Below are 14,661 nucleotides of genomic sequence, written 5' to 3'. Positions count from 1 at the left end.
ATTAAATCTCAAAGCAATTAGCATCTCAATTTTAACAAAGCAAAATGTTTTTTAAACTAAGTTGAAACAACCGATTGTTTACACTTAAGTGTTTTGAGAAAGTTTGAAAACTGTTTTTGAATGGTGAATTTTGTTAAGTAACAAAACAGCCGATTGATTCGAGGAAACAATCGATTGTTTGTTTTGAAACCATAACAGAAAAGCTATTTTCTTTGACTGAGCTTTAAATGCTTTAACTGAATACGGTCCAGTCATTAAATGCTTTGACCAATCTATTTTAAATGCAATTAAGAGTTTGTTAAGATTTGATAACAAACTATATTCTTAGATATATTCTGAAAAATTGTTTTTGATGTATAAAGAATCTTGAAACAAAGTTTTGATCTAAGAGTTTTTCAAAGAGTTCTGAGATTGCTAAAGAGTTTTGAGATTGATCAAGGTGCTAAATAGGATTCTACTTGTATTGATTTCAGATTTTGATATGTAACAAGTGTAATCTTTGTAAACTGCTAAACAATTCGTTTGTTTGTTTTGCTGAGATTGGTTGTGTGTTCTTGAGGTGTTCAAGATCAGCAATCTTAGTGTTGGCCAAGGAGAGTGTGTTTCTTGAGGTGTTCAAGGTCATTCTCTTGGTTGTGGTGTAAGTGATCAAGGTGTGGTTGCTTAGTGGATATCCTCAGGGTTTCTGAGAAGACTGGATGTAGCTCTAGTTTGGAGTGAACCAGTATAAACAACTGTATACAATCTTTCTATCCCTAACTCTTTAATTTCAGTTTGTTTGTTGTTTGCTGGTATAAACAACCGATTGTTTCGAAGAAACAACCGATTGTTTCGAAGAAACAACCGATTGTTTTTTCTAGTATTACAGTTTTGCTTGCTGTTTTGGCTAACTGAATTGTTGAATCAATTGGTTTCTGAAATAAGTTCATTCTAGCTTTGAAAAGTTTGCGAAAAGCCCTTTAAACAATTCAGTTTAAAGCCATCTTTTCTAACATTGTCGAGACTAATTTTTTTTTTGTATTTAATTTAGTTGTTGTTATTTATAAATAGTTGTTAAATTGGCATCTAACTAGTTACATATTTTTTTTAACCAATTATTTAGATTCTTAAGTTGATAACTAAAACTTTGATAATTAATTAAATATTAATTTAGAAATTATTTATTAATAAAAAAATTAATTTAAATACTAATAATTTTTTAATATCTAAAATAGTATCTAATTTATTTAATTAATTTTTTTTCTCTAAAATTATTTATATTTCATAATTTTTTTTGTAATATATTAAATTAATTATATTTAATAATTTTTTTACTGTAACATACAAATGGGTGGTGGGTAAAAAATAATGCGTGTGTAAAATAATGCGTGTGAAAAATAAATCGTATAAAATTTTAAGTGAATCATGATTTTAAATTATTATTAAGGGATTCAAGTGTTCTTTTAAATAGAGTAATTGTTTTAATTTCTACTACATTTCACTAAAACTTTTAGTTTCCATAATTTTCTGTTAGCAAGTTCTTACTATTAAATAAAAAATTAATCACTTTTAATTTTTATTAAATCATAACTTTGTCTCGTTCAGATTCTATGACATAGATACTAAAAATAAGATTTAAATACTAAAATAAAATATCATGAATTAATAAAGACTACAAATTTGGTCACAAATTTTTTCACCTCAACCAAGTTAACCTGTTTTATAAGTACTAAAAACATATGAAGCCTTATTATTAATTAATGTGATATAAAAATATCTTATCTACATTCTCTCACAGTATAATGAAGAATTTAAAAGACTAAAAAAATCCTTAACAACAATTTAATACAAAATAGATTTCATTTTATTATATTAAGCCACACATGCATGACTTTTTTTTTTTATTAAATCACTATTAAAAGGAAACAATGAAATAAACATCCTAAGATGCAATATACATGTTACATATTTTTAGTATTACAAAACCTATAAAAATTGTCAACGATAAAGTAGTAACAATTTAAAATGACAAATTCCATGTAGTCAAACCATGCTTGTCTCCAGGAAGGATTGATGTATAGAGTTGCTGCAGTTGTTAACAATGCTAACATGTATGATACAATAAAGCTCACATAAAAGACATACATATCTACCAACCTATCATTGTCTTTGTCATAATGCAAGTCATTTGGAATAACTATAGGAGCTGGATGACAACTCTTTGGTAATGGAGGTCCACAAAGAAATGGGTTACCCTCATAGCTACTCTTATCAAATGTGGCAAATTGATTTGTCCATTCAGGTATTGGGCCTGATAAGTTGTTGTGTGCCACACTTAATACTTCAAGTGAGGTTAGAATATTGAGTTTAGAAGGAATTTCACCACTCAACTTATTAAAAGAAAGATCTAAACTCTGTGCTTGCACCAACTTCGAGAAGGAATCTGGAATTTGTCCAATCAAATCATTATGAGACAAGTTCAATGCTTGGATTTTTGTCAAGTTTCCAAGCTCATAAGGAATATTCCCCTTCAATTTATTATTGGATAAGTCAATTCCAGACATATAAGCAAGGATGCTTCCCGTGTACGTATCAATTCTTTTCTTCGAAGTGAAACTTGCTTTCTCTTTCTTATGCTCTGATTGTGATGGTCTTAGACTATGTTCTTCAACAAAATATCCCTTGGATGCTTTTAAGAATGGATCAAGGTTGTTATTATCAAAAGGCATTGTCCCCAAGCAATGAGGAATTTCTCCCAAAAGTTTATTGTCTGAGAGATCTAGCATGGTTAACTTTATCAACTGACATAATTGCTTAGGTATATCCCCAGTAATGTGATTACCTTTTAAAAGGAGAAAATTCAACTTTGAATAATTGAGATCTTGAATCATATCCTGAATGCCACCAGATATTTTGTTGTAACTAAGGTCCAACATCACTATAGGAGAGTTTTCAGTGAACATTTTTTTGGACAATCCTGCTAAATGATTATTGCTTAAATGGATAAATTTCACAGAAGAATTTATAAATGATGGTACAAGACCAGAAAAATTATTTTGGGAGAGATCTAAATATTTTAGATTTTCAAGTTGTATTAATTCTAATGGAATGAATCCTTCAAAGTGGTTATTGGACATACGAAGTTCCAATAATCCTGATGAATTATTCAGAAGGCTTGTAACCTTTCCTACCAAATGATTATTGCTTACATCCAATGAGACGATGGATGTGTTAAAAATGTTCCTGGGAAGTCTACCACTAAAGTTGTTATCATTCAAGAATAAAGACCTCAAATTAGTGGGTATTGTAAAAATGGGTCCCTCCAACTTATTATTTGAAAGTTTCAAGAAATCAAGTTGGTGCCAAGCTTCGAATATGTCCTCTGATATTTTTCCTGACAATTGGTTGTCTGAAAGATCCAACAAACACAAATTCAGTCGGCCAAACTCACGAGAAATTGAACCTTGGATGTGGTTTCTAGACATGTCTAAATATCTCAAATTTGGATAAATAAAACTGATGTTCTCGCTTGGGATTTCACCAGTTATGGTATTGCTAGACACATCAATACTCTGTAACTCAAGAGAGGGATGCAATGGTATTTGCATAGTACCATTCAAAGAACAATATCTAAAAACAACTTCAATCAACTTTGTGTTGTTTTCTAACAACCAATGAGGAAACCCTCCTTCCAAATTCAAACCACTAAAATCTAGACTAGTTAGATATTTTTGATAAAGAAGAAATTTGGGAAGCTGGAAAGAACTAGTCTCAATGGTTGAAGACAAGCTAAGCCTCACTAACTGAAATTTTGGAATCCAAGTTTGCAAACTGTGTTGAGAGTCCAATTTGACTTTGTTGCCTTTACCATAGACAAACTTAAGGTGTGAATGATTGGCAAATGGTGTAAATGAAACAGGCACTTCAAATTGGTTTTCTGTAAAATCAAAATGTTCCAGTGATGTAAGGGTTGCAATGTTAGAATCAAACTTTCCCATGAAGTGATTTTGAGAAAGATCCAACATCTGAAGAGATGTCATGTTAATGAAAGATTTGGGAAGAAATCCTTCAAATCCATTTTGTATTAGATTTAACTCTTCCAACTTCTTCAGCTTAAACCAATCTGAATGAAAAATTTGAAGAAAAAAGAAAACATATTGCAAGTGTTATAACAAGAAGGATATAAAGATTTTAACAAAATTAAGAAAAAATTATATAAAACATACATGTTATGAATAACATTAATAATAATATAATTACCAGTAGCAGCAGGAAGGGCGTCATTTATCTGACAATATGAAAGAGACAGTACTCTCAAGGAAGTCAAATTCCCAATACTTTTGAAAAATTCACTCTCAATGTTATTATTTCCGTTCAATGTCAAAAGTTCTAGCTTACTTAAATCGTGAAAATCTGCAATAGAAAAAAAATTTATAAGAATCTTAATGTAAGAACGACAAAATTAATTTACCTTATAAAAATAATATATATTATTTACCTTCAGCTAAAACTGTTCCTGTAAATTTATTGTAAGACATATGAAGCTCCTTAATGGATGATGATAAAGCTCGCAATGACTCCCTTAACTTTTTTCCATCTATCATATTTCCATCTAAATGAAGGACTTCCAATCTACTTACTCTTTCTGAGTCTGAAAGATATGCAACTTTAATTAACTAAAAAATGTAAATAAACTTTAATTATGCTAAATGGGATAGAGTAAATATATTTTATGGAACTTCAACGAAATAATGGAATCAACGTGTCTGAATTTATCTAATATATTTTTTCTTCCCCTTTTCTAATTTTAATTTTCTTAAATACCTTGATCGGCCACAAAATAATGGATATTATTATGGCCTAGATAAAGATTCGTCAAATTGGACAAAGTTGATAATCCTACAAGAGAAAAATTAAAAATTAATCAAAATCAATTAACATTCAATTATTTTACTAGTAGAAGCGTTAGAAAACTAGTTTACTTTTAAATAATCAAAAGTTTTTTTTTCTTCCAAAAACTATTATGTTGAACCTCTAAAAGTTAACTTTGTTAATGTTAATTAAACTCTCACAGTTCCACTTACACCAAATTTTAAAAAAAAAACAGAAATGATATGCAGAAATAATTTCCAGTATTTAATAAACAAACAAAGAAATAACTACTAAAAACACATTTACAATACTTATTTATTCAGATCGTATTTTAACTTTATTTGAAGTATATTTGGATTATTTATCTTTTAAATTTTAAACTGTGGACTATATTTTTAAAATCTATCCATAATTTTGAGTTTACTCATAAATTCTTTTGGATTTTTAATGATTTTTGTCATCCATAAATATGTTTTATAATATATATTAAGTAATAGTATATATAAGAGTGCAATACTTTGTTTTATAATACAAATGGTTGTGTTGTAATTTATGGACTTTTGAAATATTAATTATCTTAAAAATCAAATTATCAATGATATTTTATTATTTGATTGATTAAATAGATTTTCTTATATTGGCATTGTATTAAACTTAATAAATAAGAGTAATTATTTTATATATTGATTGTAAGATCCTTTTTTGGATATGGTTTAAAAAAAATAAAGATTACAATTCTAATTATGTTCAATATATAATTTTGTCAACTAACTTTATTCTTTGAACAATTTTTTCTCACATTCTTTTTATCTTTCCTCTAAATTTCTAACCCAATTATTCAAATGTTTTTAATTAAAAGCCCCCTTATAGAACATAATAGAGATTATAATAATGTTATCCAATTAGATTTTGTTTTAGAGTGAGATTTTTTCTTTCAGATCCCAAATTTCAAAACTATATTTCTTTTTTAATATTGTTAGCATTAGGTATATTTTAGTCTTGTATGTAAGATCTAATGCGATTAGGTTAAACTTTGTTAGGTCTAACTTAGTTTGGTTGTGAAATCTTCCGTTAGAGGCTGAAATAGAGGTAAACAAAATTAATTAATTCACTTATTTCATGTTGAGTTGGATTCTTAGGGTAGGTTCAGAACATGAAAACTTTATACATAAAAATGGTTTATTTGATTTATATATATATATATATATATATATATATATATATATTACATTTTCTTGTTTTAGAAATCTTTGATTTCAAAATGTGATGGATATATGTTTTGTATATAGAAGTTATGCATACAGTTTAATTTCTTAAATTAGTATAGTTAAAAAGATACAGGGAATTTACGTTTTTTTAGTGCATTTAAGATATATTTATTAATTATGATATGAAAAGGGAATAAATAATCAATTATTTATTAAATTTATTTTAAGAGAAATAGTTGCTTGTTTTTATTTTTTAAAAATTAAAAAATTTAATAAATAATTAGTTATTATTATCTTTTCATCATCTAATAAATTAATAGATATATCTTAAATGTACTAATAAACGTAAATCCTTAATATCTTTTATCTATACTAGTTTAAGAAATAAAACTGTATGCATAACTTCTATATATAAAACATATATTCATCACATTTTAAGAATATAAAATATAAGATAAAATTTGTACAATTATTCAAACTAAATGAATAATTAATTTTAATTCTAAAATATTATAATAAAGCAAAAAAATATATAAAATACTGACCACTTATATTTATTGCTCCTTCTAGTCGATTGCAACTTAAATCAAGGGATTGGAGACGTGGAAGGTTACTCAGAGATGAAACAAAATCGTTGCTCAAGCTGTTGAAACTCAACCATAACTCTTGTAAATTGGTGGGCCATTTAAACTCATCTTTCTCTGATAAACAAAGCATCTGAACTCATCACTACTCACTAAGAATATGGAGAATGCATTTTCATGTGATTTTATATAATTACCACTATTCATTGTCTTAATTTAATTTGGATTCTGTAATTTTTTATGTAAATTGATCTAATAGAAAAAATTTCACATCTTGAATCAATTAAAAAATAGTTTAAAAACTTATCTTCCAATATAAAATTACTACTATTTTAAATTTATTCAAATTTAAAAACGAAGGACCAAAATGGTATTTTAAAATTTAAAATATTAAATTATAACATAAAAATTAAATGGTTTTTGAGGTCATATATGTGTTTTGTTGTTTGAAGCTTCTAAATGATAAATTTTTTTATTGAGAATCATTTTCGGGATTTTCTTATTTCTCAATCTCCAATAATAAGCAATTTCCATAAGTCTGTACATTACTCGAGTTAAGTATTTTTCAACAATTTATTTTTTCTGTTTGGAAAGTACAAAAGAAACTACGATCTAAGACTTATCTTTTTCAATATTTTTTACGCAATTAAGGTTAGAAGTTTAATAATATAAATATATTTTAATTAAACTCATGGTTATTTAGTTAAATCATTTGAAAATTCTTTGTCTTAAATTTATTAGTTAATTACATTCTTTATTTTTATCACTAAAACTTTTATTCTTGTCATTTGTAATACTCTGTAAAATATTCTCTTAACTTTATAATGAAAACATAAAGATCCAAATCTTTGACTATCCAAGATACCATACAAATCTACAAGAGACAAATGTAAAATATAAAAGTTTTGTTTACTTATTTATTTACTTACTCAATTTAATTATCTGTTAATAAAAAGTTTAATCAAGTTTTTTAATTTATCAGTGCAACAATATAACTCTTACAAAATATTTAATCAAGTCCCTCAAATTTTTAAAAATACAACGTGATCCTTTCGTTTGTAAAAGTTGGCGTCCTTAATTTTATAAAATTATCACCATATGTTAATTATAAATTATATGTTAATTATCACCATATTTTAATAATTCAATATTCTATTGATAATAATTATATTTCTAATTAATAAAAATTAATTAAATTAGTATTATGTTTTTAAAACTTTAAAAGCGTGATTCATTTTTTAGTAATAGTAAAATAAATTTGAATAAAGTAAACAAAATATTGGTCTGAAAAAAAGCTGTTTTTTCAAAGATAGAATAAGTGGTCTGAATCTCACTTAGTTTTATGGAAGAAATTTTCAGTTGATTTTAAACATCTAAATTCTTAGTGTGGGAATTTATAAATAACTTGAAAGTAATTTATTAGTAAAAATTAAACTAAAAATCATAGTCTTTAAAGAGTTTCAATTTTTCTAAGAATTACTTGGCAAAGAAACAATGACAGGACAGTTAAAAAATAAGTGTAATACATCGAGTTGTTTTTTTTACAATATTTTAGAATATAAATTTGTGGAGATTTTTAATATTAATTATGTTAATATGAAATTAATTATGATTTTGTAATTGATTGTACAGTTTTTTAAGACTCCAGATTAAATTATTGATTCTAACAAATCGTTTAATAATTTAAAAATATTAGAATATAATATCTAGAAATATTGTTTTGAATATTTTAAACATATTTTATAGAATTACTAACGGCTGATATCTAGTATTCCTTTTAGTTGATAAGTGTTTAAATGAAGAGATTTGAGAAGTGAAAGACCACTTAGAGATGAGAGATATTCCTCCGTCACAACTTTTGTAAATTGATTGACCATTTAAATCCTTCTTTCACTCTTAAATAAAATTGAAAGCATCAAAGAAGAAGAAGGAGAATAAATAAAATATTATCCAATATAAATCAGAACTAACCTTTTATACGCAAGAAGATACTCTCAGACTTATTCAACCCGTTACCTTTTAAGTCAAGGATCTCCAAAGAACTTAATTTTGAAATATCTATCAATAGAATATTTCCGATTATAGACAGTTCGATATAATTTGTAATAAAAAACAAAGGATGAAGATTTGTATATGGCACATACTTAAAATTGATCTCCAACTCAATCCAGTGTTTCTTAAATATAAGAACTTGAGGGATGAGAGTCCACTAAGAGCAGAGCCAATATCAATGTGGTTGAAGTTGTTATATGACAAGTCAAGGGACTCAAGATTCTTCAATTTTGAGCATAAAACTGCAAAGAATATATCCTCCATTAATAAACAAGTAAATTCCCACTGCTCCTCTTTATTAATGAAATGGAAAAGTTACATTCTATACGTACCTTCCATGTGAAGATCGGAGTCCAATCCAGTTTCCCACAAACTCAGTTCCTTCAAAGATGTGAATCCCTCGAGGGATGGCAAGATGTCATTGGTTAAATAATTCCCACTTAGGTGAAGGACCTCCAGATTAGGCAGCTTTGATGACAGAGTTTCGAAAACTTATATATGTATAACAAAAAAATTGTGAAAGAAAGCACCAAAATGTGAAAATATATTATTAAAAAATGAGAAGAAGATAAAATGAGAAATATGATTATTGTGATTTATTAGAATAAGAAAGAGTAATAGGTAGTCTCACCGTGGAATGAAGATTTATTGAAGTTGTTATGAGCTAAAGAAAGAGACTTAAGAGATGAAAGGCCATCCAAACAAGATACAATGCTGGCAGCAGTGTCCAGCTGACTATTGAACTGAAGGATCTCCAGATTTGGCAAGGCTGGAAAGTATGTAAAGTAATGTAAAATAGAAGATAATATGAAGTAAAGAGAAATCAAGTTTTAGTGATTCATACCTTCACCCTCCACACAACCAACTATATTACCATAGAAGAAGGAGAGGTTCTTCAAATCTATGAAGACAGAAAAATCCGAGTAATTTATATATTGTTGTTGGATTGAATCCGACATGATCTCGAGTCCGGCCACCCTCCCTGTGGAGGAGTTGCATTCAACTCCATCCCATTCACAGCAATCTGTGTCCCAATAGAAAGGATTGCGGAAAGGGGTTCCAATAAAAGGAAGAAGAGGAAAAAGAGTGTGAGACTCTTCATCTTCATCTTCATTTCATCAACCATTTGCTTCCCTCCTTTAAATACGAAACCGCCAACTCCTTCACGCGCTTAATTCCCCATTCACCACGCTTCATACTTATCTGCCATACAATTTATTATTCATTTTTTATTTCTAATTAAATCATTTTCTTCTCTAACTATATTATTTTGTATGGAAACATATTTGGAACTCAAACAAGTACATTACTTCTTATTTACTTTCCTTTTCAAAATAAGCGTTCAAATTTTGTAAGACTGTTTATTCCTCCAGATTTATTTTAATATTTTTTAATTTTATATTTTTCTATTTATTCTGTTTAGTTTTATTTTTAAATTAAATATCCATCTAATTTTTAAGATTAAATCAACATAAATACTCATAATAAATTTATCTAATTTTTTTAATAATAAAATATTTTCTTTACTATAAAAATTAATTTTTAATATAATTTATACATTAAAAATACTTATTTAATTTTAATAATATGAATAAATATTGTTATATTTATACTAGAATAGAAGTAATATTTAAGAAAGAAGACTTGACTAGGTGAGAGTCACCTCCAAGTAGAATCCAAAATAGGCATTCCTCAATAATTATGTTATAATTAAAAATAAATTTTTATATCATATAAATTATTTATAAACCTAAAATCAAGTAAAGAAGGATGACTTCACGTCAACTTATAGGCAGAAAGTGAAATCCAAAATAGACCTAATTCACCATAATTATGTTATAATTAAAAAAATAAAATTGCATATTATAAACTAAAAATATAAAATTTAATTCATATATTTTAAAAAAATTATATTTTCATTAATTTATCATATACTAAAAAAACATACGTTAAAAACATTTATTGATTATCTATTTTAGTTATTTAAAATAAATATTAGTAGTTAATTAAACATACAAAAGACCAAGGATAAAAAAACGACGACTTGACTTAGTCTGAAAGCTACCACTATCACCAAATAAAGTTAGATATATTTCAATAATTATTTTATAATTAAAAGTAAATTTATTAAGAATTATGTTGTAATTAAAAGTAAATTTATTAAGAATTCTGTTGTAATTAAAAGTAAACTTACATCAATATAAATTATTAAATCCAAAATATAATCTATATTTAATAATATTTATTTATCATAATTTCAATTATAATATAATTTATTTATTAAAATATTTATTTATTATAATGTTCCATTATATTTCATTACTAGAATTAAACTATGCATAGATTACATCATCATTGATTAATTGAACATAATTAAAAAAATTACATCATAAATTATTTATAAACCTAAAATCAAATAAAGAAGGATGACTTGAGGTCAACTTATAGGTGGAAAGTGGAATCCAAATAGACATAATTCACCATAATTATGTTTTAATTAATAAAATAAAATTGCATAATATTATAAACTAAAAATATAGAATTTAATTAATATATTTTAAAAAAATTATATTTTTCATTAATTTATCATATATTAGAAAACATACGTCAAAAGTATTTATCGATTATCTATTTTAGTTATTTAAAATATATATTAGTAGTTAATTAAACACACAAAAAACCAAGAATAAAAAAACGACGACTTGACTTAGAGTCTAAAAGCTACCATTATCATGGAATCAAGATAGATATATTTCAACAATTATGTTATAATTAAAATTAAATTTATTTAGAATTAATTAAATATAAACCAATTTTAGTGATAAATAATAATTAATTACTATATATATTGATTAAATTAAACATTATTTTATATACTAAAAAATTACTTATATCTAAATTAATTTTTACCATTCATAAATAGTTTCTAAATTAATATCTAATTAGCTGTCAACTTTACAATTTAAATAATTGGTAGTTAAAATCTAGGTAGTTAATTAAATATCAATTTAAAAATTATTTATTAATAGAAATTAATTTGATATTAATAATATTTTTAGTCTCTAAAATAGTATTTAATTTAATTAAAGTAGAAATTAATTATTTTCTGCGTTTTAAAAAAATCAATTTAATAATATTTTAACAATTATGTTGTAATTAAAAGTAAAATTACATCAATATAAATTATTAAATCCAAAATATAATCTATATTTAATAATATTTATTTATCATAATTTCAATTATAATATAATTTATATATTAAAATATTTATTTATTACAATTTTTCATTATATTTCATTACTAGAATTAAAGTATACATAAATTACATCATCATTGATTAATTGAACACAAAAGTCCAAAATAAAGACTTGACATCAACCTTGAAGACATCCTTCACCACTTAGAATACCGCGTAGAAAAACCTCAGTCACTAATGTTAAAATCTACTATATAAATTAATATAAAAGGTTGTGGAATTACCATTTTTTATTTCTCATTTTGCTTAAATCTCCTCCATAGATATATTAAATGGTATTGTTGTCAGCATTACACGTTGTTCCATACTTTTGATAAAAAAAAGTGATTTAGTGTAGGATTTGCTAGAAGTTAAGAAATAAAGAGAGAAAAAAAAAACAAAGATGAACGCTCTAACAAAAAGTCTAGTAAAGTTATTTCTATGAAAAATCATAACATATAGATTATTGGGAAAATCATAATTAATTTTTTCTCTTTAGTGTAGATACAAAATGGGTACTTGCAGAAGCAATAAAAAATAATACAAAATAGAGCAAATAGAATAATAACACTGAGAATTTTTAACGTGAGAAAACTTCTTCAACTTGAGAAATAAAAACTCACGGGACTTAGTCCAGAAATGTCTCCACTGTGAAAGTAAGATTACAACATTTGTTTTGTTTCTCTCACTCTGTGAGGATAACACTTAATCTCACCCAACAAAGATGAAATACAACATCTCTTTAGCCTTTCACTAGGATTTCTAATCTCACACTGTGGTGGATATCAACTCTCTCTTTTACTTTCTATGTTGCTTTCTCACTTGCTTGTTTTTCTCTTCCTCACAAGTTTCTTTTATATAGAGAATGAGAGGAAGGATTATCACATAAAGAGATAGTGGGTAGTTAAAGCTCATCACATTTTCAAGACTTGGGGAGGTTAGCACCTTGTAACATGCATCTGACTTTCTCTTCAATAGTAAGATTCATCCTTTCGGCTACTCAATTCAATTTAGGAGTCTTTGGTGGTGTCTTTATCATTCTAATGTCATACATCTTGCAATAAGCTTCAAAAGGACTAGGGTACTCTCCACCATTGTCGGCTTTCAGACACTTAAGCTTTTTCCCAGTTTCACGCTCCACTAGAACATAGAATTCTTTAAATGGTGAAAGTACCTGATCTTTGGTTTTCAACAAGTACACCCATACTCTTCTTGAGTGGTCATCGATAAATGTGACAAAGTAGTAGGCTCCACCAAAATATTTTTCAGATGGTGCATAGACATCTGTATGACCAAGTTCAAGTACATCTTGTCTCCTTGAGGGGTTGCCTGATCTCTAAAAACTGACTCTGCATTGTTTACCATATATGCAATCAGTACAGGATTCCAAGATTTGACCATTTATATTTGGCAAGTGGTTTTTGGCGAGCATCTGGAGTGCTTTCTCACTTATATGCCCCAATCGTCTATGCCAAACATCTTTGGAGTCTGTAGCAACATTTTCTTCTGCATAACAAATTCTTCCTTGCATGATGTAAAGGGATCCTTCCTTTGAACCTCTGGAAATGACAAAGTTCCCTTTTGCTAGTTTCCACTTTCCAGTACCAAAGTGGCTTATAAAACCAACATCATCCAACTTACCCCTTGAGATAAGATTGAGACACATTTCTAGAACATGTCTCACTTCTTTCAATTCAAGTTTGTTTCCTGTGTCTATTAGTAACACGATATCACCAATACCTACAATCTTGCTTGTAACATGGTTTCCCATTTTCATAGTACCATAGTCACCTTTCTTGTAATTTGAAAAGAAATCTTCATGTGAACTTACATGGAAAGAGGCACTAGAATCAACGATCCAAGAGCAATCACCATATGCAACATTTAGGTAAGTGTCTTCTCCATTAAGAAAAACATAATCGTCAACGATGACGACTGTGGTTGGAGTACAATCCTTCTTCTTTGGATCAACTAAGTTTGGATAGACTATTCTGGCTTTCTGATCTCTCTTCAAAGATCTGCATTCAGATCTCTTATGACCTTCTTTGCTACAATAATAGAATATTGTTCTTGTGCGAGATTGAGAATGACCTTTGGCTTTGCTTTTGTTTCTTCCACAAGATTCATTTTTCCCATAGGTTTCACCTCTTCCTCACTTCTCAATAACATTTGCTTCACATTGAAAATTTGTACCTCTTTCTTTCCTTCTGGATTCTTCATTCAACAGACTATATGAAACAGTGTCCATTGAGATCTTCCCATCAAGAATTGAGTTGTTGAGCGTGACTACTAGTGTGTCCCAACTCTCAGGCAACGAACTGAGTATCAAAAGTGGATGCAACTCATCATCAATCTTCATATCTATCTTTGTCAATTGATTGACAAGACCCTTGAATGAATTTAAGTGCTCCATCATACTTTGACCATCCGTGTAGTCAAGTTTTACCAGTCTTCTGACAAAAGATGTTTTATTTCTTGGAGTTTTCTTTTGAATCATAGATTCAAGTTTTGACCATAACTCATAAGCATTGTGTATGTGGGCACATACTTGAACAAACTTCTATCAATATACTTTTGAATCATTGCAACAATTTTTCGATTCAAAAGTTCCCAATCTTTTTATCACTCTTATCTTCTGGCTTGTCTATGCAAGAAATGGGCTCATGGATATCCTTACAGTATAAGTGATCCTCCATCATGGGCTTCCAATAGGAATAGTTGTTCGTTGTCC

General features: G+C 27.1%; 1 protein-coding gene across 1 annotated transcript; it reads right to left on the bottom strand.

Annotated features, from left to right (window-relative positions):
- Window positions 1-1,820: 1,820 nt before the first annotated feature.
- LOC137837864 (cuscuta receptor 1) lies at window positions 1,821-9,809 on the bottom strand. Its single transcript, XM_090301446.1, is given in 11 exon segments — window positions 1,821-4,102; window positions 4,240-4,392; window positions 4,478-4,630; window positions 4,804-4,878; window positions 6,605-6,760; window positions 8,615-8,701; window positions 8,788-8,937; window positions 9,028-9,186; window positions 9,327-9,464; window positions 9,540-9,728; window positions 9,731-9,809. Coding segments are annotated over 11 exon segments (3,501 nt in total). The 3' UTR covers window positions 1,821-1,940.
- Between the last annotated feature and the right edge of the window lie 4,852 nt (window positions 9,810-14,661).

The sequence above is a fragment of the Phaseolus vulgaris genome, chromosome 4, assembly GCF_051622355.1.
Source record: "Phaseolus vulgaris cultivar YP4 chromosome 4, ASM5162235v1, whole genome shotgun sequence".
NCBI classification, from domain to species: domain Eukaryota; kingdom Viridiplantae; phylum Streptophyta; class Magnoliopsida; order Fabales; family Fabaceae; genus Phaseolus; species Phaseolus vulgaris.
This window is presented reverse-complemented; position numbering and strand designations above follow the sequence as displayed.